The sequence below is a fragment of the Haliotis cracherodii genome, unplaced genomic scaffold (genome assembly GCF_022045235.1).
Source record: "Haliotis cracherodii isolate W230 unplaced genomic scaffold, xgHalCrac1.p SCAF_12, whole genome shotgun sequence".
Lineage (NCBI taxonomy): Eukaryota > Metazoa > Mollusca > Gastropoda > Lepetellida > Haliotidae > Haliotis > Haliotis cracherodii.
In genome coordinates, this window is record NW_027266267.1 from 22,059,120 (window position 1) to 22,082,834 (window position 23,715).

Genomic DNA, 23,715 nt, shown 5'->3' on the forward strand with positions numbered 1-23,715 from the left:
AGCGGGGCGCTTATTACGTTGAATACGGTTCTCAATTTTCAGTGATCCATTCATGCACTGGAGTCCGTATCTAAAAATAGACGCCCTCATGCATATTCATGACCATCTCCCGGGCTCGCGTGTGGAGATGGTCATGAATATGCATGAGGGCGTCTATTTTTAGATACGGACTCCTGTGATTCATGCAATGTGTCTTCTACGCGCACATTCGTCACCACTCGCCCCTTTCCGTAACCTGCAAGAATTCTCGTCCCCCTATCGATGAATGCAGAGACCATATATATGTCTTGCATCTAAAAATATACCAAAGACACAGTTAAATGTGTTCGATCATACTGTATAATTCGGCACGTCCCGATGTGCTTTAAATTGCATCTGAAATATATATAATATATGGGGAAAATGTGTGAACCATTACGCAACGAGTTGACAATTGTTTTAGGTATGCCCGTTTGCGCAAAGACGGAACCCGGTCGCAAAAATGGCCACGAGGGGCACGAGTCGCTATTCGGCTTGTCCCGGAATAACACGAGTTGGTCACGAATGGAATGCTACGCGCAGTGCAATCGTCTTGGGTAGATAATCGTGACCGATTATACTCTAGCGTTGACCTTTACCTCTTTCTCAAATGCAAACCATTGATTGTTGAATATCACAGACACCTATTCGTGTACATTTATTCGTGTATGATACGCACTCGTGTGTTATATGCACATTTAATTACGGGCAATTAAATTCTGGAAAAATATATCTGTCGTCTATAATACGCATACTTTTCTATTGTATCATTTCAGGCTGTCAGCAGAAACCATAAAATTTACGACCTTTCGACTCCTTCACCAAAATTATTTTCTAATAAGAGCCCCTATTTCTAATTTTGAGAGCGCCCTGGGCGCTTATTACGTCGAATACGGTATGATGCTTGTGATGGTATAACTAAATCATAACGACAAGGCCAATAAATCCTTTTTTGACAAACCTCTTTTATCAGTGAGCTGTCATTGGAAACATGTATTTGGCTGTTCTAAGACAGAATAAATACTTCAGAAATATATTCAAAATGTTTGTCAAGTGTCCAAGTCGTCTGCTACGGTAGTAAGGTTATTACAATTTACGTAAAAAGTTATTACATTTTACCGCAAGTTGAGATTATTACAATTTACGTCAATTTTTATTACAATTTGCGTATTACAATTTACGTAAAATTTTATTACAATTTACCTTTTTATCACAGTATACGTCGTAACAAGGCGACTAACGGTGTCGGCTTGCTGACTTTGTTGATGTAAGGGTGACATGTGATATGGGGTTTAACGTCGCGTCCAACATTATTGCACTTATATAGCGACGTGCATGTACGTGTGTATGTTTGTGTGGCTGCTTGTACTAGTCCGGACTGATGCCGATTTATAGTGCTAGCTCACTGAGATACCATGCCGCAGTTTAACATGAATACCCCACTCAGACACAGTATACTGACTCCGAGCCGACCAGTCCTTGTTTTAGCCCCTTAATGCCGAGCGCCAGACAGGGTAACAACAAGTACCATCTTTTAACGTCTTTTGGTATGACGCGGCCGGCGATCGAACCCCGGACCTTCCGCTCTCCGGGCGGACGCTCTACCACTGGGGGGGTGGGGGGGTGGAGGAGGGGTTTGTAGCCTTCGCTACACGAGTTCGCTCGTCATGCCGAAGACTCTGGTTCGATTCCCGACATGGGTACAATGTGTAAAGCCAATTTCTGGTGTCTCCCGCCGTGATATTGCTGGAATAATGCGAAAAGCGGCGTAAAAACATACTCACTTTACTTGAAGTGGACTGGACTTATATTATATTATATAAAATATTTTATGAACGCTTCGCTGGTTATCGTGACCATGATGAGGTGAGGTGAAATGGTGTTTGACGTCGCGTCAGAGATTATTGCACTTATAAAAACGACCTGCATGTTCGCGCGCGCGCACGTGTGTGTGCTTGCGTACGTGTGTGTGTCAGATTGTACGAGTCTGGACTGAAGCCGTTTTTATAGTGCCAGCCCACAGAGATACCATGCCGCAGTTTAACATGAATAGGTGTGATGAGGTGAAATTGGGTTTAACGTCGCGTCCAACATTATTGCACTTATATAGCGACGTGCATACACGTGCGTGTGTGTGTGGCTGCTTGTACTAGTCCGGACTGGTGCCGATTTATAGTGATAGCACACTGAGATACCATACCGCAGTTTAACATGAATACCCCACTCAGACACAGTATACTGACTCCGAGCTGACCAGTCCTTGTTTTAGCCTGTTAATGCTGGGCGCCAGACAGGGTAACAACAAGTACCATCTTTTAACGTCTTTTGGTATGACGCGGTCGGGGATCGAATCCCGGGCCTTCCGCTCTCCGGGCGGACACTCTACCTCTAGACCACAGAAGCAGTCTGTTAACATGAATACCCCACACAGACACAGTATATACGTCATTGATACCGACTAGGCCGTTTTAACCCTTAATGCCGAGCGCCAGGCAGGGTAACAACAAGTACCATCTTTTAACGTCTTGTTATGACATTGGATTATGTTCTTTTTGTTTGCAATATATTTTTCTATTTGACAAATATCACTCAATATTTTAATGAATACGTCAAAAGACGTTTTTTGTTGATAAACCCTTGATAAATATATTAATGGAGCAGAAAATGGTTAACTGCATGGGTGCAGAATTAACGGTATGTTTTCCACCCTATTGCAGTGCTTTATCGATTATGTTGATGTTGTTTTCAGAAACATTCCGAATAAACTTTAAGTTTCTTAAGTTTACAGATTGATGAGAAAAAGAAAAAGACTAAGCTTTTCAGGGATTCGATACCTAAACGCTAACCTCCAAGAGCAGAATATTGCCAACGCATCGAGGATCGCCAAGATTTATGCCCCTTTGCTCCGCGCGCGCGGTATCAAAACGAGGCTAAAAAGGCAATTCTTTCTCTTTGAAATATTTGTTGAAAGTAATTGTGAAGCTTGATTCATCGAAGACATGAATAAGCACATGATGTAAGTATTATGAACATGTAGCGCATAATTACACCAGATTTCATCAGGGAAAAAGAGACGGAAATGCTGAAAAGCGGAACTTCGCGTCTTGTTCAGTTTTCGATCACCTTACATTCTTAAAATTTGGTTTCCTCGTACTGATATGTAACTTGAATGGTAACAGGGGTATGTTGGTGATTGCATATTTGAAGATTGGTCACGCAACCTAGCTGAATAATGGAGACTTCCAAAAACGTAAATCAGTCATAAATCAGCATGGACGTGGAGACATTCAGAGTCCGATCAACGATTTTACAGATATCACAGCGGTAGAAATTGGCACTGGTGCTGTAGTCCTTGCCAAACAGCCCAGTAGTTAAGGTCAAATAAGGACTAGTAGAAATTTGCCCTTTTTTAGGGTTTTGCTATGTGTTATGATATTGTCCACTAGTCCTCATATCATAAGGACTAGTGGATCAAACCTGTTAGTTTCTACTGCTGAAATTATCCTATTCATGCACCAGTGCAACACGAGGCTCTGTTTTTTAAAAAGGGGTCTGGAGTGTCACTTTTTGAATTGTAACTTTGGGGAGAATGTCATATATCGAATATTTCATCAAGTTTTTGTATTTTTAGTAGATTTGACATGTCCCATATGATTTATGTGAACATTTAGAAGAACTGACTCCGAGACATGAATGTAAAGCATATTTACTTTCATTACAGTTTGGGGCAGTAAAACATAAATAGTAACAGGATTCAAGCATATAGAAGAGAAAGTAGGAGAGTTGGTTGATGCATGTCATCGTATCCCAAATGCATAGATCAATGCTTATGATGTCAATCACTGGATTGTCCGGTCCAGACTCGATTACTTACAGACCTCCGTCATATAGCTGGAAAATAATATTGTTAATCCTTTTGCTGAGAGCGTTAAACAATAACAAAAAAAACCAAACTTTTCCGAACATATAGGTAAGTTGTTCATCTGACAAATATTAATATTTCCTAACAGTCAATTTTACTCTTCATATTTAAATAAATATTTTCTTATCTAATGAAACCAAGCCAAATTCTGAACTCATTTCATTCAAACGATAAAAGTTGTCGATAATGGATTATTTTGAATGTGTAGACAATTTATTCCCTATGATGCTTTTAATTCATGATGATGTGCTGTCTGCTATAACTGGTTGCCATGGCAGCCATTATCTGTATGTTATTCCACAACTCACAAATTATCACTGGGAATGCCTTGCTGAAACCCATATACCGTATTCGACGAAATAAGTGCCCAGAGTGCTCTCAAACTTAGAAATAGGGGGCTCTTATTAGATTATATTTTTGGTGAAAGAGTTGAGAGATCTTAAATTTCATGGTTTATGTTGACAGCCTGAAATGATACAAAAGAAAAGCCAGTGAGTATTATACACAACAGATATATTTTTTCCAGCATTAAATTGCCCGTAAGTTAGGGTGCATATAACACATGAGTGCATATTATACACGAATAAATAAGTTTTGTGTACATTGATCAGTCAGAAGGGGTGCTAATTGGGAATGTTTACTCGCCATTATATCAGCAAATATCTCAATGGGCACAAGTAAGGTGCAATGGATGAAAATATTTACGTTTTCACTACTCATTTTCACTAGTAATCAGTGTTTGGTATAACATTTAAATACATTTAACGTGAGGCTCGATACTTTTCACTATGTGTGCGGTTGTGATCGATACTTGTATCAAGAAGTAAAAATTGCGATGGATCGTTGCATCGTTCCACCACTAGATATTACCATGTTGAATTAACTATAATTCAGGTGAATAATTTCGTTTTATTTTTATTTATTTCAGATATGCTTAACCCATGGTATATAGTGATCTAGTATTGCTTGAGGTTAACATGTGAAAGATGGTGATCTATTGCGTAGCCTATGGATGCTACAACTGTGAAAATAGGAAGAAGCCGAAACCAGGCAAACGAGTCTCCTTTCATCGACTTCCATTCAGTGACCCTGACCTTCTCACAAGATGGATCAAGGCCATCAACAGAGCGGATCTCCCTCTCAGCAATAGTACACTCCTCTGTAGCGAACACTTTGAGCCGTCATGCCTCACTCGTAGCCTCGGCGGGACACGGCGCCGACTGAGACCCGGGTCGGTCCCATCCAGATTTAACTTTGACAGGAAGCTGTCCAAACCGACCACGAAGAAGCTTGCATTCGTGGAGGGTGAGAGTGAGTGTGGGTTTAACGTGGCCTGCGGACATGGAGGTGGCTGTGCGTGCGGCAACCAGAGGACTCAGTCCGAGGAGGACTATGCCGTGTATAAGTGTGGGCAAATCATTAAAGAGCTGAAGGAGAAGATTGAAGGATTAAAGAAAGACAAAAGGCGTGTTCTGTACTTGAAACAAAAAGCCGAAACGATGCTGCAAATATATTTCTGATACATGCTTTGAAATGAAAATAAACCTTTGTCATGTTTTATGAGGTGTCAGAATATTCTTGTGTGTGCACAGAACAAGGTTTACGCTTTAACACTTTTTTTTAGTAAAGTACCGATTCTCATACTTTTTGGGGTTGAGTCCCGTCCGGGATTTGAACCAACACTGCCAGAGTGAGGCACCTAATCGCCAGCACACAAAGTCAGCGATCTAACCCACTCAACCACGAGGCTTCCACTAAAATGTAACTCCGACAACTGGTATTCTAGATCACTTCCTTTGTGTACCCCTCTGACAAGTGTAAATTGGCACATTGAATACACAATGCCATTTAGAAAGTGCAGGGTTAGAAATTGGCACTAGTCCCATAGTCCTTGCCAAACTGCCCAATAGTAAAGGTATCCTAAGGACTAGTAGAATTTTGACATTTTTAAAGGTTTTGCTATATGCTATCATTATAAGAACTAGTGGACTGAAACTGTTAGTTTGTACCGCTGAAGTGGTCAAATGTAACAAATGTTATAACTTCTTTTGGCTAGTTTGGAAAACAACACATGACTAGAAATTGAACATTTATTAACAAGTGTCAAATATAGTGTTTAGAATCATTTTCCAATTTGATTGCGAGACTTAAGTCTTCTGGAGGGAGGTTCACATGTATATCTGTCCCGAGCTAGAGTCAGCCCCGGAGGACACGAACAATGATAGCCGCCATATTTGTTGTGGCACATGTGACTGCATCGGTGCCTACCTGAACACTCGTTCACATCTGAAATTAAAAGGAATTGTGAAATGAGTGAGAGCATTGTTGCAGTCTGATTAATTATTGTTAGTTTGTTTGTTGTTTAATGCCGCACTCAGCAATATTCCAGCTTTAAGATAGTGGCCTGTAAATAATTGAGTCTGGACCAGACAATCCAGTGATTGACATCATGAGTATCGATCTAGGCAAGTGGGATACGATGACATGCATCAACCAAGTCAGCGAGTCTGACCACCCAATCCCATTAGTCGCCTGTTACTACAAGCGTAGTCGCCTTTTAACGCCAATTTACAGATGACCAATTTGGTATGCATTTTATTGCAATGATTTGTGCAGAATCCATCGCGCAAAGTGTTGACAGCTGTCAGATGCACGTCTGTGTGTTGACATCATGTGACAGTCACGCGATGCAAAATCATGCCTCTAAAACTGAAGAGTGCTAATTCTAAATATAGCACAGGGATTTCCCTGGTTACGACTTTCACTTTACTCTTAGCTAAAAGATACTCTCAGTGTCATTATGATTAAGTGTAACTCTTAGCTTAGAATTTTCTTATTGTAAAGAGTATTGTACAGAATTAGTTTGTTGACTAATGTTCCCAGTAAGTTAACACAGGGACTTCCTGTTGTGTTAGTGAGTGAGTTGGGTTTAACGCCGCTTTTAACAATTTTTTCCAGTTATATCGCGGTGTGTCAGCTTAATGTGGGAGGAGAGCCCGAAGTGATGCAGGTCTCAGACGTTTACCACTTCGGTGAAACCCACAAGCACGGGTATGGTGCTGACAAACCTAGAAACATTATTTGGGCGAACCGGGATTCGAACCCACAATCATAGGTTTCTGGCGTGCCCAAGGGACGCAACTCTGCACAGTGAATCGCGGCCCCTTAGACGACTGGGCCACCTGTGCCCCTGTTGTGTTAGTGATACTCTAGAGAGACATGGCTGTAAATCAATCGAAAGCATGCTAAGCGTGTTCACTAGCCAATATATTAGCAAATATCGCCGTGGGCGCTTATTAGAGCGGGGCGCTTATAATGTTGAATACGGTATGTCAGATCTTAGCACAAGCGCAATACCAAAATACGAATATTAGATGACGTGACATTGTTATAACGGTGGACAATTAATTACCTTGCCCCCCCCCCCCCCCCCCTTTGATGAGTTTATTTATTATGATGTGTCTCACCTAGCTGGCAGATGACCCCCTGAAACTGGGAGGGACACACACATCGGTGGTTCTCGCAGTGCCCCCTGTTCCGACACTCGGGCTGACACGTGGTATCTGAGGGAGGAAGCAGATTGTACAGAAACTCCCCATCCTCATCCATGACGGGAGCAAAAATGTCACCTAATATTTACTGTTTAATTCAATAATATGTTTGTTTGTTTGTTTGTTTGTTTGTCTGGGTTTTTTTTGGCAATATTCCAGCTGAATGAGGGTGGCATGTACAGACAATCCAGTGATTGTTAAAATGTTATTGTGACCAACGATCCACGTCGTCAAGGTAAGATGACACACTATGAGGTGAAGTGAGGTGAGGTGAGGTGAGGTGAGGTGAGGTGAGGTGAAATGGGGTTTAACGTCGCGTCCAAGATTATTGCACTTATATAGCGACATGCATTTACGTGTGTGTGTTTGTGTGGCTGCTTGTACTAGTCCGGACTGATGCCGATTTATAGTGCTAGCTCACTGAGATACCATGCCGCAGTTTAACATGAATACCCCACTCAGACACAGTATACTGACTCCGAGCCGACCAGTCCTTGTTTTAGTCCCCTAATGCCAAGCGCCAGACAGGGTAACAACAAGTACCATCTTTTAACGTCTATTGGTATGACGCGGTCGGAGATCGAACCCCGGACCTTCCGCTCTCCGGGCGGACGCTCTACCACTAGACCACGGAGGCATTCGACACACTACGAATTGAGTCACCAAGCCTGATCCATGAAGTCAACCAGCATAGGTTGTGGAGGACAAATTCTATCCAGCATCCCCATGGAATATTTTGTTTGTTTGTTGTTTAACGCTGCACTCAGCAATATTTCAGCTATATGACGGCGGTCTGTAAATAATAGAATCTGGACCAGACAATCCAGTGATTGACATCATGGGATTTGATTCGGATTTGATGACATCCATCAACCAAGTCAGCCAGTCTGACCACCCATCCCGTGAGTAGCCTCTCATGACAAGCGTAGTCACCTCTTACAGCAAGCTTGGGTTGCCGAAGTCCTACACTAACTCCGAGACAGACACAGGTCCCATGGAGTGGGGATTGAGGGTAGGATGGCTGTTTCTTACTCGCCATGGTATCAGATGTTCATCAAACCCTGCCAGTGTCTAATAAAATTCAGGTAAATTTCCCAAGATTGTTAATGAGTGACTGAGTGAGTCAGGTTTTACGCCGCTTTTAGCAATATTCCAGCAATATCACGGTGGGGGACACAAGAAATGTACCCATGTTGGGAATTGAACCCGGGTCTTTGGTGTGATGAGCGAACGCTTTAGCCACAAGGCTACCCGACTGCCCAAGGTTGTTAATGGATGTTACAATAGCCTTGAGGGGCGGTCGGGTAGCCTAGTGGTTAAGGCGTTCGCTCGTCACGTTGAAGACCCGGGTTGGATTCCCGACATGGGTACAATGTGTGAAGCCCATTTCTGGTGTTCCCCGCCGTGATATTGCTGGGATATTGCTAAAGCGGCGTAAAACAATACTCACTCACTACAACAGCCTTGACTCAAGAGGATGCTACACTTACTCATGCAGGACCTGTTGTCCCCTCTGAGTCGAGAGCCTGGGGGACAGATACATGCGTAGCCTCCGTACGTGTTGCGACAGTAGAACTCACACAGGCCACGCCCACCAGCACACTCATCTATATCTGGGGAAACAAGGTCACATTAAACTACATATAGGCTTTGCAATTGTTTATTACATAATCTTGAAAAAATAATTATTATAATGTTGATTTCAATTTACGAGAGTTTTTTTCCGTTAAATTAAATACACATATTCCGCAGGGTCGGTCAGATCATACCAAAAGATGTTAAAAGATGGTATTTATTGTTTTGCTACTTGGTGGTCGGCATTAACAGTGATTGAAGGGATGAGACAAGGAATGGTCACCTACGAGCAGGCCTCAATGTTTAAAATTTTACCAATAGCATCTGGCTTCAAGTATTTTTTTCCAGGTAGACAGTGGTAAAATCAAGGTCAAGCCAATATTGTAGGTAGAATAGGTGAATGGGTTGGGGAAGTCCAGGATTAGATCTTATCGTTCATGCCTTGCGGGTGGATGGTTTTGAGATCAAATATCCTTTTGAGTTCAATGGACCGGTGCCTGGCCGTGCTCTGAGCTGACTCAGGGTCTGTTTTGAGCTGTTGTATGATTTGATAGTGTAGGTCTCTAGTTGAGTGTCCTATGGAGTTGAAGTGTTTGGCGACAGGTTTGTCCCTTTGGTGGTTTATATCAGCAAAGTGTTCTTTGAGTCTGATACAGAAGTGTCGTTCGGTCTCACCTACGTATTGTTTGCCGCATTTGGTGCAGTTAAGCAGGTAGATTATGTTTCTGCTTTAGCAAGTGAAATGCGGAAGGCATTTGTATTTTTTTCCTGTTGTGTGGCTATTGAAGGTGTTGACCGATTTCATATATGTGCAGATTTTGCAAACCTGTTTGTGACAGCTATCATCTAAATTGGGCACCACTGTAGGTAGCCAAAAGCATTTGAAAATATCTTTATGAAATAACTATTATATGTACAAGTCTAGCACTACTCTTGGAATTGTATATTAGTGGAAATCTTACATGCTGTACTTGAATTTGGTTATTTGTGACTCGAACAATGATTCAATTTATGTTAGTAGATTATACAGGTATACCCTTGCTTATCCAATAAACTTTCAACAAAAAAAATACCAATTACATTAATATCTATGCATTTCAGTTCATTGTTGAGTTTAGGAGGAATTATTTGCAAGTACAATTAGTAGCAGACATGTTTGTTTTTGTGTAGCAATAGAATTTAGTCGCCACAAGATATTTTTGAAGGTAGTCATTTGGCTCTCTCTGAATTTTAGATAGTAGACAAATTGAAATTGACTGTTTTAGTCACAACTTTGAGGCCTGACTAGTATACTTTGAGTGGAGGGTATCCAAGTTAAACTGTGGCATGGTATCTCAGTGAGTGAGTGAGTTGGGTTTAACGCCGCTTTTAACAGTATTCCAGTTATATCGCTGCGTGTCAGCTTAATGTGGGAGGAAAGTCCGAAGTGATGTAGGTCTCAGGTGTTTACCACTTCGGTGAAACCCATGAGCACGGGTATGGTGCTGACAAACCTAGAAACATAATCAGGGGGAACCGGGATTCAAACCCACAATCATAGGTTGCTGGCGTGTCCAAGGGAGGCAACTCTGCACAGAGAATCACGGCGCCTTAGACGACTGGGCCACCTGTGGCCCCTAGTATCTCAGTGGGCCAGTACAAGCAGCCACATACAGAGATACATGCGCGTTACTAAATAAGTGCAATAATCTTGAATGTGACATTAAACCCCATTTCTCATCTCCTCCTCCTCCTCCTCATCATCATCATCGACGGATCAACAAACACCCACATGTCCTTACAGATCTCTAATCCTTACTTTGTTTGCTGATTGGTTGGTGATTGAAATACAAATTCGAAATATCTTTTTAAGAATTGATCTCTTGAAAGTAGAAAGACAGTCGTGTGAAAAAAAGAGAAATTGGAAGTAGAAGAATAGTATTCCTAGAATAAAGATAAAAGACAAACACAAAACTTGAATTCTTGAAACTCAAGAAGATAACTTTGTAGGAAACTTACCACTCTCACATAAATCTCCCGTAAAGCCAGAGGGACACACGCACACGCCGCTGTTGCTGCATCTACCGCCGTTCAGGCAGTTGGGCACACATCTCAACACTGAAACCAGATGGGATGGTATCTATTGTCCAAAAAATAAAGATTCAAACAAAATCTTTGTTGTTATACACTGATAAAAAAAAAGTGGTATATCAAGATGTACGCTAATTTCGAACAGTTAAGATGGCATTGCTGTTATTTCGAGGGCCAAACGTGTGCACTCTCCAAGTGGCACTTATGAGGTTAAAAAAGGTTTAAGGTCGTTTGGTTTGGACTACCAAAATGATCCACCAAAGCAGCTTTTTTTTCAAACAAGCCCATTTGCATAATATTAACAATCTTTTAATTCTGCACTGATGAGGATGGTAGTTTACCTGGCTCACCTGTGCATGTTCTCTTGTCACTGTTCAGTGTTGTGCCAGGGCTATTAAACTGATTGTGTAAATCTTCCCTGCACTGATGAGGATGGTAGTTTACCTGGCTCATTTGTGCATGTTCTCTTGTCACTGTTCAGTGTTGTGCCAGGGCTATTAAACTGATTGTGTAAACCTACCCTGCACTGATGAGGATGGTAGTTCACTTTGCTCACCTGTGCATGTTCTCTTGTCACTGTTCAATGTTGTGCCAGGGCTGTTAAACTGATTGTGAAAACCTACCCTGCACTGATGAGGATGGAAGCTCACCTGTGCATGTTCTCTTGTCACTGTTCAGTGTTGTGCCAGGGCTATTAAACTGATTGTGTAAACCTACCCTGCGCTGATGAGGATGGAAGCTCACCTGTGCATGTTCTCTTATCACTGTTCCGTGTTGTGCCAGGGCTGTTTAACCGATTGTGAAAACCTACCCTGCACTGATGAGGATGGTAGTTCACCTGTGCATGTTCTCTTGTCACTGTTCAGTGTTGTGCCAGGGCTGTTTAACCGATTGTGAAAACCAACCCTGCACTGAAGAGGATGGTAGTTTACCTGGCTCATTTGTGCATGTTCTCTTGTCACTGTTCAGTGTTGTGCCAGGGCTATTAAACTGATTGTGAAAACCTACCCAGCACTGATGAGGATGGAAGCTCACCTGTGCATGTTCTCTTGTCACTGTTCAGTGTTGTGCCAAGGCTATTAAACCGATTGTGAAAACCTACCCTGCACTGATGAGGATGGAAGCTCACCTGTGCATGTTCTCTTGTCACTGTTCATTGTTGTGCCAGGGCTATTAAACCGATTGTGAAAACCTACCCTGCACTGATGAGGATGGAAGCTCACCTGTGCATGTTCTCTTGTCACTGTTCAGTGTTGTGCCAGGGCTATTAAACCGATTGTGAAAACCTACCCTGCACTGATGAGGATGGAAGCTCACCTGTGCATGTTCTCTTGTCACTGTTCAGTGTTGTGCCAGGGGGGCACTCACACTCGAAGTGGCCGAAGGTGTTCTTGCAGCGATATTGACAGAAACCAGGTGGCAGCTCTTGACACTCATCAATATCTGTCAACATCAACATATATATTTGTCAACATCATCATCTGTAAACAACAACACCTGTCACCATCATCATGACACATCAACATTGTCAATATCAGAGATATCAGTCCTCATCTAACACATGTCACACATTATTTACTGATTGAATGCAGTCATCACACACACACACATGAACTTTCAATACAGTGAACAATGCCTAAAAGTGTTATGCCTCATTAATGGTAAAATATACTAATTAGGCGTCCCCCCTTCATTTAAAGAAGAATTATTTTGAAACAGACCAACTCATTGGTTTTAACCATGTTAACATACACTATAGACTGGGTGAGACACCCAAAATGGGCTTCACACATTATACCCATGTTCGGAATCTAACGAGCGAACGCTTTAACCACTAGGTTACCCTATCGCCCCTAAGGTCATTCGCTTATGAAATGACTTCAATAATGGTTGCGCTCAAAAATATTTCAGCTATATGACGGCGGTCGGTAAATAATCAAGTCTGACCAGTCAATCCAGTGATTGACATCATGAGCCTCAATCCAGTCAGTTGGAATGCGATGACATGCATCAACCAAGTCTGTGAGCCTGGAGACCCGATCCTCTTACGACAAGCATAGTCGCCTCTTACGACGAGCATAGTCGCCTCTTACGACGAGCATAGTCGCCTCTTACGACGAGCATAGTCGCCTCTTACGACAAGCATAGTCGTCTCTTACGACAAGCATAGTCGCCTCATACGACAAGCAAGAATGGGTTGCTGAAGACGGGTCTGAACAAACACTACCCTGACAGCTATGTCAAGACCCTTTCAATAACTGATCATGTTACCTTCCTGGCAGGTACTCCCTATGACTCCCGCGGGGCAGACACACGTCCCGTTTCGACACGTTCCTCCGTTAGCACACTGTGGGTTACATCCCCTGAGGAAGCCACGCAGAAGGTCCTTACAGCTCCGTCTCTTGTGTCGGTCCACCCGATCTATCTTACAGTTCTCCACAATTTCTGTCCGACATGTGAAGTCATCGCAGATGACCTCAATAAACTCCTCCAGCTGACACACCAGCCCGAATGTGGTATTAACAAGTCCGTAGCCCTGTTCACATGGCGACAGCGGCCCCCTGCGAGGAGGACATGGTTCTGTGTCGCAGTCGTACTCCGCTGCGAGGGGGTGGCACTTGGGGGGTGAGGAGGACAGATGGTACCCCACGGGACAGTCCAGATCCAGGGAGAAGGACCTGCACACAACCCCATCTTCAGTTTCTACGGGGCGGGAGTCCTCGTCACAGAGATTGGTATTCTTGTCCAGCGTCCTACAAACTGGTCTCGAATCGGCAGCGATGAGGATCTGCCCAACAGGACACTTCAGTCTCGAGTTAATCTGTACCTTCTCGCAGAAGAACCCGCTCCCGATCCTCACCATCCTCTGTCCCTTATGACAGCTCAAGGTCACTTGCGATTTTTTCACGCACTCAAACCCATGATGCATTCTGACAGGAATCGTATTACGAGGGCAGTCGGGAAGCAGGTCAACCTCTGACACCTTTAGATCCCGACAAACAAATCCACCAGGTGTCGCTGTCCTTATCTGACCTTCAGGGCATGAGCCGCCGACCTTTCCAGCAAGGGTCCCTTCAGACGTCTTCCGCGTTGTCCGCCGGTACTTACATTCCAGGCCTTTGTTTGTCCTCACTAGCTCCAGCCCAGAGGCACAGGGGAGGCCTGTCAGTGTGGCTCGGTTTGTTTTCTTACATCTCAGACCCTTTGGACCTTCCTCCAGTCTTTGTCCAAAAGGACACTTAACTTTTGTGACGTCTTTCTTTGGGGGCAACCCACACGCTTGGCCTCTTGGTGTGTCAATGATGATCTGTGGGGGTCTGCAGACCAGGGGAGGTCTGGTTGTCATGGTGAAGGCTGGTCCAACATACTGGCACATGATTCCTATTGATGTCTGAACTCGCTGTAAGCCAACAGGACATGGTGGGAATGTCGTTGTGGGCGTCGGAGTTGTTCTCAGGACACAGATAGCACCGGAAACTGCCATAACAAGGTCTTCATTATCTTGACAAGTCAAAGGAGTTGTAGTAGTAGTAGTTGTAGTAGTTGTAGTAGTGGTAGAAGTGGTAGTAGTGGTAGTAGTAGTAGTAGTAGTAGTAGTTGGTGTTGGAGTAGTAGTAGTAGTTGTAGTAGTTGTAGTTGTAGGAATATCCTCACATACAAATTCCCCCTGCACCTTTACAAGCGTCTGTCCTGTGAGACAGGATGGTGGAGCTGGTGTTGTTACAGCGACACACTTCCTCCCCATCTTCGTCTCAACAAGCACCTGCCCTGGACCACATGCCAAACTGTCTTCATCAAACACACACTCAGCACCACTCTTACCCATCACAGCCTTATAACCAGGGGGACAGTTCTTCGACTCAAGTTCTTTACGAGCACTCTCGCGCAATGGTCGACACACAACGATGCCATCAAACAGACCCTTCTGGTAGCCAGTGGGACACTTGACCCGCGTGGCATCCACCAGAGTGCTTGGTTGAGTTGTCTGCAGGTTACTTAGCCGGTTCTTCTGGTTGCAGAGATCCCCACGACATGTCCATTCTCCATCTTGCTGCATGTCTTCCAACACAGCTTCGTCCATCTCATTACTGTTCAACTCTTTTTTGTTCTTTGGCTTCACCTGATAAGGAAGTTGCACAAATGCTTTTGACTTTCTGAATTTAGAATACGACGGACTTACAATTCGTTCATGATTTCTTTGCCTATTGACAACATTTATAAATTGTTTTTTGCTTGTAATTGGAAACTGGGATTTCATCCTTGTATGTTCTCTTTGGCTTTTTAAATCTCTTTTCTTATGTTTTTTGGTTTTTGGAATAATTTCAGCTTTCTTTCCAGAAGAATTTACATGCCGTTTTGAATTCAGCACATTTGAATGTTTATTCTGGGCATCGTGATAAGCATCCTTCAAGTCATCAGTGTTTATCAAATAGTCCCTCTCAGGGGGGAACACGCCCCAGGATTTTCTCCCATCATAACCATCCTGGCACACCTTCCCATGACAACCATCCCCCCTAAGTGCCCCTCTCGTTGCCCCCTCACTTCGGATCCCATCTTCCTTGGTGTCAACTTGACCACATGGGGGATGCAAGCATGACACAATGTGGCCTTGACCTTTTGTTATTTTCTTTCCTCTACAGCCTCCATTATCACAGGGAGACAACTCCGTCTTTCTCCTTCCTTGATACACTGGTTTGTACCTTTTACACTTAATACCCACACAGGGGAGGAACACTGGCGGTGAGATTGTTCGTGTCAAGGATTCAGCACTGCTGTATCCATGGCGACGACGCTGTCTGGCAGGAGGAGTGGATGTACCACAACCTTGACCCCTGCACGGAACTGTCCTTGACCCTGACATAGGTCTGGTTCCACGTGTATGAAACAGTCTTTTACTTGAAAGTGGCCTGAGGATCCTGTGATGACTGAGTTGTCTCCCATGGCTACAACTCCTGCCACTGCACTGAGTATTTTCTGAAGAAAAACAAACAACAACAAATAAAATTAAATGAGGTAAATTCTTCTGTTTTGGTTTATAGAAGAAATTAAACCCCTAACAAGAAAAAAAAGTGAGCGTGGCTCATTAATACCCCCGACCCGCCTAGCGTGTCAGTAGTTTCAAATCAAATAGCGAGGATAGAGTTAGGGATTAATATGACACAGATTATATGTACTAAGTTTGAGATAAATCCACTGAATAGTTTAAGAGAAATCGATGTCCCTTACTTATGTTAAAGGGGCACTGATCTAACGCAATTCCCCGGGACTGGTTGTTGCCTTTGTTATTGTTTTTTCCCAGTGAGTACCCGGATGTAGAGCAGAAATCTAGACTAGCTCGCGACCTCTGTTGCGCCATTCGTAAGCGCATTAGTCACTTTTATGGATACCGGTAGTAATAAGAGCGTATGGTCACATTGATCAACAAAATGAAATACAGTTTTCTAGATGATAAGGAAATGTAGGTATCTTTGTGGGTAGCATCGGTAATGGTGACGAAGATTTGATAAGTCACTTGCTTGGTAATTTTGCGATTTTCGTTTACACTATTTTGACTTGCAACACAAAGTAAATATTTCACCTGAGCATTGCTTTTTTTATAGTGTGTATATTTTTTTACTGTCAAAATGTGTAACATATTTATTAAACGTCTAAATATTCAGTTATTTTACAAAATGACTGAAACACATTTCCATCTGTATTATTATGATATCGAATTCCAAACATTTTGATGTTTAATGTCATCACCAAGAGACTGAAAATGTTACGTTGAAAAGTACATTTCTATGTTGTTTGGCTTCTAATCCTACATAATAATCTGTTGTGATGTTTGTAGGCCCTTTTGATCGTCTTAATCAATCTGGACAGATTTTTTAGTCAAAATGACTGAAATATTTACACATTTTACAAATTGACGGTAATCTATACACGCTTACAAAGGAAATGACCTGTGAAAACAACGTCTATCGCGCATTGAAGAATTTCCCAACCAAGACGTAGAGAAACAAGAACGAATCGGTTCAAATGAAGGAAAACAAAATGCAAATACCATAATTACAACTTACCAAATTTATGTGTATAAATAGGCAGCTTCCTTGTTCGAGGAATGTATCCTTGAATATCCACACAAAGGAATAATATCCCACTCGTCTGCAGCTATACAAAATAACTTATTCGATGTCACGTGTCTCTGTAACTATCAAATATTCTAAAAGATATATATCGTTTCGGGATATTATAACCAGTGTTCGTTTCTCAACTGATCACATGGATTGTTTCAGGTGTTTCACATAGGTGTCAAGTCTCAAGGGTTGGCTGACAAAGGCCACGTGACAACTATTTTCATTATGTCCACGGTTCCTAAAAAATCCATTGAGTTTGATAACAATGAGCAACCAATCAACGTATTATCAGTTAACCCTTTGAACAAAGTATGTTGTTTTTACATCGGCACTTCACGCCATGATATGAGTGTATTCCCTTTGTTTTAGTAAACCTAGACATGTAAACACTCACTTTTGACATATCAACTGTGCAAGATAACAGTGATTAATCAATCAACGTATTTTCTGTTAATCCTTTGATGACTAGGAACGATCCGTTGATTTACCTAAAAAAGTAAATCAACTGATCATTCATCTCTTGCTGGGCAGCCACGTGCATATTACATAACGCACATTTCACCTCACTTCAAACCTGGATTTAGATTGAATAATTACCCCAGACACAATAAATGCCAAATGAGAACCTTTGTCAGGTAATCTAAGTGGTGCTACCATTAATTGTACCTGTAATAAATTCATTAACCGAGCATCAAGTGAATGACGACAAATACACAAGTGAAGGTTATACGAGAAAACGTGGATGACAACAAGGGAGTAGTAATCGTATTATCGACGCAATCCGAAATCAGAAAATGCTTTCACTGCATGGATACTTTTTTTAGTATTAAACTATAACCATCTGGGGTATTTCCAAATGACGGCATCCGATGAGCTCCGCCGTTCTTTTTGTCTGTTTGTTTAGGCTGATGAAATTAATTGACATGCGTCCTTTGTCGAATCTTTATAGATCACAGTTAACCAATCAGTGTTTATGCAAAAATGCGTAAAACAAATATTGCCTCCAGCCTCCAAGTTTATTTAGCTGTCCTTGCAGACGGTAGCCCAGTCTCTGGTCATGCTCAGTTGCGTTGCGTATCATCCGGGTACTCACGGGGGAAAAAACAATAACAAAGGCAACAAGCAGTCCGGGGAATGGCGTTAGATCAGTGCCCCTTTAAATTACGTTGTCTCCTACACAAGCACTTGCTTGATAAAGGTGTTAGGATCTACACCGAAACGTCGCAAAAATTGTAATAAAGAAGTTGTTCATCCATAGAACATGTCTTTCTTCATCACCCAAACTTCTAAATGCCACTGAAAGAAGTTATGGATAATATACCTGAGAACACCACAGACTAGATAGAGATCCACCTTCAGTTAGTGAACATTGTGTCTCTTATAACTTATAATTACAGATATACCAAACAAGCCTTTGTATTTTGTAATAAGATGTCTACTGATGTTTCTACACTGCCAATTTGCACTCCAGGTACTTGCTCTGTTGTCATAGTGCTTAATTACCACTCAAAGGTTTAAGGCAAGTGTCAGAAATGAATTGATTGCACAATCAACCCTTTAATCTGGTGTACAAACACAGCTGGTGCTAATTAACAAACATCCTCAGCACTGATGGTCTATAACAACAGTCAATTGTTTGCTAGGCATTACTTAGAAGTTGACAGATGACAAAGTAGACACGATTTTATGGATAACAACTTCTTTAATACTGTAAAAAGCGACATTTTTGTATAGGTCCTTATACCTTTGTCATCCGTCATCCGTCAACTTCTAATCAATCAATTGACTGTTGTTATAGACCATCAGTATTTACAGTATTAAAGAAGTTGTTATCCATAAAATTGTGCCTACCTTATAACAGGGTATGAAACTCCCAAAATTTTCAGCCAGACCACAGGACTGGCTAGCTGAAATACTTGCCAGCCCTGACCAAAACCTGCCTGCCCACTATAACCATATGTTTCTCAGGATAATTTAATTAAAACTTTAAATCGAATTCATGAACATGAAGTAATGCAAGAAAAGAAATAGCAAACACTTTTTAGGTCAGATTTGTATTTAATATCCTAGAATACATCATGTAAATAATGCTTATCATCGGGAAATATTAAGAATATTTTTACATATGAAATGTAACCCGACTCGGGCAGGGGGATTTGAAAATCTGGCAGCCAGAGTTGAAATCAACCCGTCTCGGACGGTCGGGCAGGCAGGTATTTTGAACATGAGTATTTACAGTATTAAAGAAGTTGTTATCCATAATATTTCCATAACAACAGTCAAATCCCAGAATGCACCTGTTGAGTTCAACGTCCTTATCAAGAATGAAGATCATTGCAAACATCACAACACAATGTCCTGTACACAAACAATTAGAGTACGTAGGCATTAGTGGACGCCGAAAAACAATGGATGTTTCTGATTCTTCTACCAGATACTGCCCACCCTACCATGACACTGAAGAATACTTGTTTGGAATCCCAACTACTCTGGAAAACCTCCCTTTGTCTAGCTGATCACTGAACTTATAAACCTCGGGTGACGTCATCCTATTGTTCTCCGGTCGGGTTAAATCTCATAAACAGGGACGTTGTAATGTCCCTGGGATTTTATATAATATCCCTGGGAATTTATAGGATATTCAAACCATATTTGCTATATAATGTGTTTTAATATCCCAGGGATTTTATATAATGTCCTTGGTATTTTATTTATACAACTTCCGTTCAGATTGTAACATGTAAATGTAAAATCAAATGACAAATGTTTTCTTTATATTCCCGAGGATCAAACCTTCATAGCTGTAGCCCACTGAGTGTACCACGAGGCTACAGAGATGTTGATAAGCCACACTGTTTTTTAGAATGTCCTTTTCAAGATCTGTACGCCAGCAACAGATATTTTACGCCCATTTCCTAAGGTTCATAGAAAGTATGTTCGAAACATAAAAATGTTGATAAATATTGTTTTAAGTTTCTTTTTTCGGTTCATAAGTTAGATAAAACACTTCCCTCGGGTTTTTAGGATATCTAAAACCGTTATCCTTGAGATGCGTGTTTTAAATGTGATGAACACCCTCGGACGTGCCTTATCATACACATAACACACTGATAATCCAAGCAATACTATTGCCTAGTAACAAAGACACAATCAGCAGATCCTGCAGATAGCGTTGCATCTTTACAATCAACTTGTGTACCCAAGTGAGATGTGTTTTATCTTCTTACATCAGTTTGATGGTGCCATCACAAATTTCTTCTTTTCAAGGGAATCAAACCACTGACCTATCTGCTTGCTGGACAGACGCTCTAGTCACTACACCACAGAGGCAGTCAAACAAAAACACCCTCTCACTGTAGACAGTTTTACATACATTTTGTTTTATTGCAGATGGTTTATTTAGCAGATCCTGAAAGCAAGTAATTAATCTTGCCTGGCCTTCAATTTGAAATGGGAACACCAATTGTCATGTAAGACTGTCATATGGTCGTATTTAGAAGGACTCATGGTGATTCAATATTATTACACGGGTAAAAGATTTGTTTAAACATATTTTTATTTCATGAAATCTGGATTGTTAAACAAGCAAAACATTGCCTATATGAATACCGCTCCAGGGCCCACTTGCACAAAGCGATCTTAGCGCTAAGATGATCGTAACTCCCATACTTTAACATAGGCTTACAATAGTTGTAGCGCTAAGATCGCTTTGTGCAAGTGGGCCCAGGGGACCGTTCCACAAAGCGATCTTAGCGCTATGACTATCGTAAGCCAGTGTTAAAGTATGGGAGTTACGATCACCTTAGCGCTAAGATCGTTTTGTGCAAGTGGGCCCAGCGGACCGTTCCACAAAGCGATCTTAGCGCTACGACTATCGTAAGCCAGTGTTAAAGTATGGGAGTTACGATCATCATAGTGCTAAGATGGCTCAGGGCAAAAACTTCCAAGAGGACATGGTTTAGTTTTGGTTTGGTTTGTTGTTTAACGTCGCACTCAGCAATATTCGAGCTATATGACAGCGGTCTGTAAATAATCGAGTCTGGACCAGACTATCCTGTGATTGACATCATGAGCATCAATCCACGCAACTGAAATACGATGACATGCATCAACCAAGTCAGCGAGCCTGACCACCCAGTCCTGTTAGTCGCCTGTTACGACAAGCATATGTACCTTTTACGGCAAGCATGGGTTGCTGAAGACCTATTCTACCCCGGGTCGTAATGGGACGAAGAGGTACATGGTATTCTGGTAGCTACTCACTGTTGTGTGGTGTACAACTGCGGCCGTTCACTGCCAGGACAAAGCCTGGGTGGCAGGTACAGACATAGCTCCCCGGAGTGTTGACACATTTGTGTTGGCAGATGGACGAGAACAGATAACATTCGTCCAGGTCTGAAACAACAATTACATCTTCCTTATCTAGTTAATATGTCTCTATTTCTTTTTTTTTAATTCATTTCTTTTTCTTCTTCTTCTTATTATTATTATTTATATTTTTAAAAAAAATTCAATATATTTTTCATTTATTTATTTTTAATTTAAAAAAAAAAAAATATATATATATTTTTACACAACCAATTTGTAAGGATTTAGCTTCACACTTAGTTAATAAATATGGCAAATATTTGCCCATTTTCACCATTTGTAAACTTTGATGGACACCTGTAGCAAACTTAAACTTGCTGACCTTCTGTCTGCTGTATAGGTAACCTATACCTAACAAGTATGCTACAGGACGTGCTACTCCATGTATAACTCTGTAATGTCATATACTGAATCAATTAAAAAAAAAAAAAAAAACCAATTACATCTTTGTCCATTGTTCACTAGCCAATATATTTGCAAATATCGCCGTGGGCGCTTATTAGAGCGGGGCGCTTATTACGTCAAATATGGTATTCAATATTTCAACCCCAATCAAAAGGAGAACAAATATTGTTTTAAATAGACAGGAGTTTGCAAGGAGTGTCAACAGTCAAGTGGCTTGAGGCAAGTCCACCTTTAACTTAGCTACCTCTCATGATTCATATTACCTTATTATTTTTTTAGAAGAATCTGTGTTCCGGTTTACCGGTAATTACCATTTTTTTACCAGTAAATTTAGGCTTGGACTGGTAATTCAGGTGACTGCCAGTCCCTCTGGACCGGCAAACAAAGATCCTTATAAATCTTTGTTGTTGAACAAAACATCAGTGATATTGATAGAAATATATTTTTTTAAAGAAGTCAGCTCGTCTGTTACCATGAGGTCATACCCTTGTCTTTTTTTAGTGCAATGAAATAACATTTCACTTTTTCTCGAAATATTAAAAAAAGAGAGAGAAAATTGTGACTGAAGTTTATGTGAATGACATGTAGATCTAACTAAGTTAATTCAGAGATGACTCATTGCACTGAACATGAGTGAGTGAATGAGTATGTTTTTACGCCGCTTTTAACAATATCACGGCGGGGGACACCAGAAATGGGCTTCACACATTGTACCCATGTCGGGAATCGAACCCGGGTCTTCGGCGTGACGAGCTAACGCTTTAACCACTAGGCTACCCGACCGCCCCTTCACTGAACATGATCTTGAAAGAATTAAAACCATTTTTTATTTGTTGAAAGTTGTGACTGACAAAAATTAGGGGGGACTGGTAATTTTAAGAGTTGCCAGTCCACCAGGACTGGCAGTTTCAAAAGCCAGTGGGAGGAATTCTGAACACTAAATAATTCCAATAAAGAAATAGTTCAGGTATTCAATGGATGTATAAGACTCAAACCTTTGCAAGATTTCCTGTCCTGTTGCAGTGAGAATCCTTTCCTGCAAGTGCATCTTGGGAAACGCAGGCCCTCGGTGCAGCTGTGTTCACAAGACAGTTGTTGACAACTCACAGATGACAGCCTGGGGGGTTGAGATGTTCTGTTGTTGACAAATAATACATTGTTGATAAACATGGGGACATTTATGAATAAATAAACAGAGATTAAATGAGATACAAATATATAGCTAGGATAAGAACATCACAAGCAATAAAATTGTTCTTCATTTATTTTGTTCTTGTTTATTTATAATTGTTTTGACCATAATCCAAAACACCAGGGTGAGATCTATCCAGTCGTACTGAAATATCATTTGAAATACATGTATAAACCAAAGAATTTCTTGCTATTTCGAGGTAAAACCAAACAATTTAACTTCAAGACTTACCTTTTCCTCAATCGCATTTCAATTTCACGAGAGTTTGCAATTGCTATTAAAATCACTAAAACAATAAATGTCGCTTCCATGTTAACAGATGTGGTTGTTCCAAAACAAACGTCGAAAGTCCAAAATCAGTGAAGATTTACGTCCAAATTCCCCTACATTCCACGTTCAGAGTAACACTGAAGCTCATCCATGTTGCAAACTATCAACTGGCAAACGATCTGATAAGACAAAGATATAAACTTCCCGCTGTGTGTGGACCGAGTG

General features: G+C 41.5%; 2 protein-coding genes across 2 annotated transcripts; one reads left to right on the forward strand and one right to left on the reverse strand.

Annotated features, from left to right (window-relative positions):
* Window positions 1-4,874: 4,874 nt before the first annotated feature.
* Window positions 4,875-5,460, forward strand: LOC139457646 (THAP domain-containing protein 3-like). Its single transcript, XM_071238999.1, has one exon. It carries the CDS (start codon window positions 4,927-4,929, stop codon window positions 5,458-5,460), a length of 534 nt encoding a protein of 177 aa, XP_071095100.1. The 5' UTR covers window positions 4,875-4,926.
* Window positions 5,461-6,062: 602 nt separating this feature from the next.
* Window positions 6,063-23,677, reverse strand: LOC139457647 (fibrillin-1-like). Its single transcript, XM_071239000.1, has 9 exons — window positions 23,452-23,677; window positions 23,024-23,163; window positions 21,519-21,650; window positions 13,408-16,110; window positions 12,454-12,579; window positions 11,065-11,163; window positions 8,982-9,104; window positions 7,408-7,503; window positions 6,063-6,226 (listed from the first exon to the last, which is right to left on the reverse strand). Exons 1-9 carry the CDS (start codon window positions 23,529-23,531, stop codon window positions 6,063-6,065), a joined length of 3,663 nt encoding a protein of 1,220 aa, XP_071095101.1. The 5' UTR covers window positions 23,532-23,677.
* Window positions 23,678-23,715: the final 38 nt, after the last annotated feature.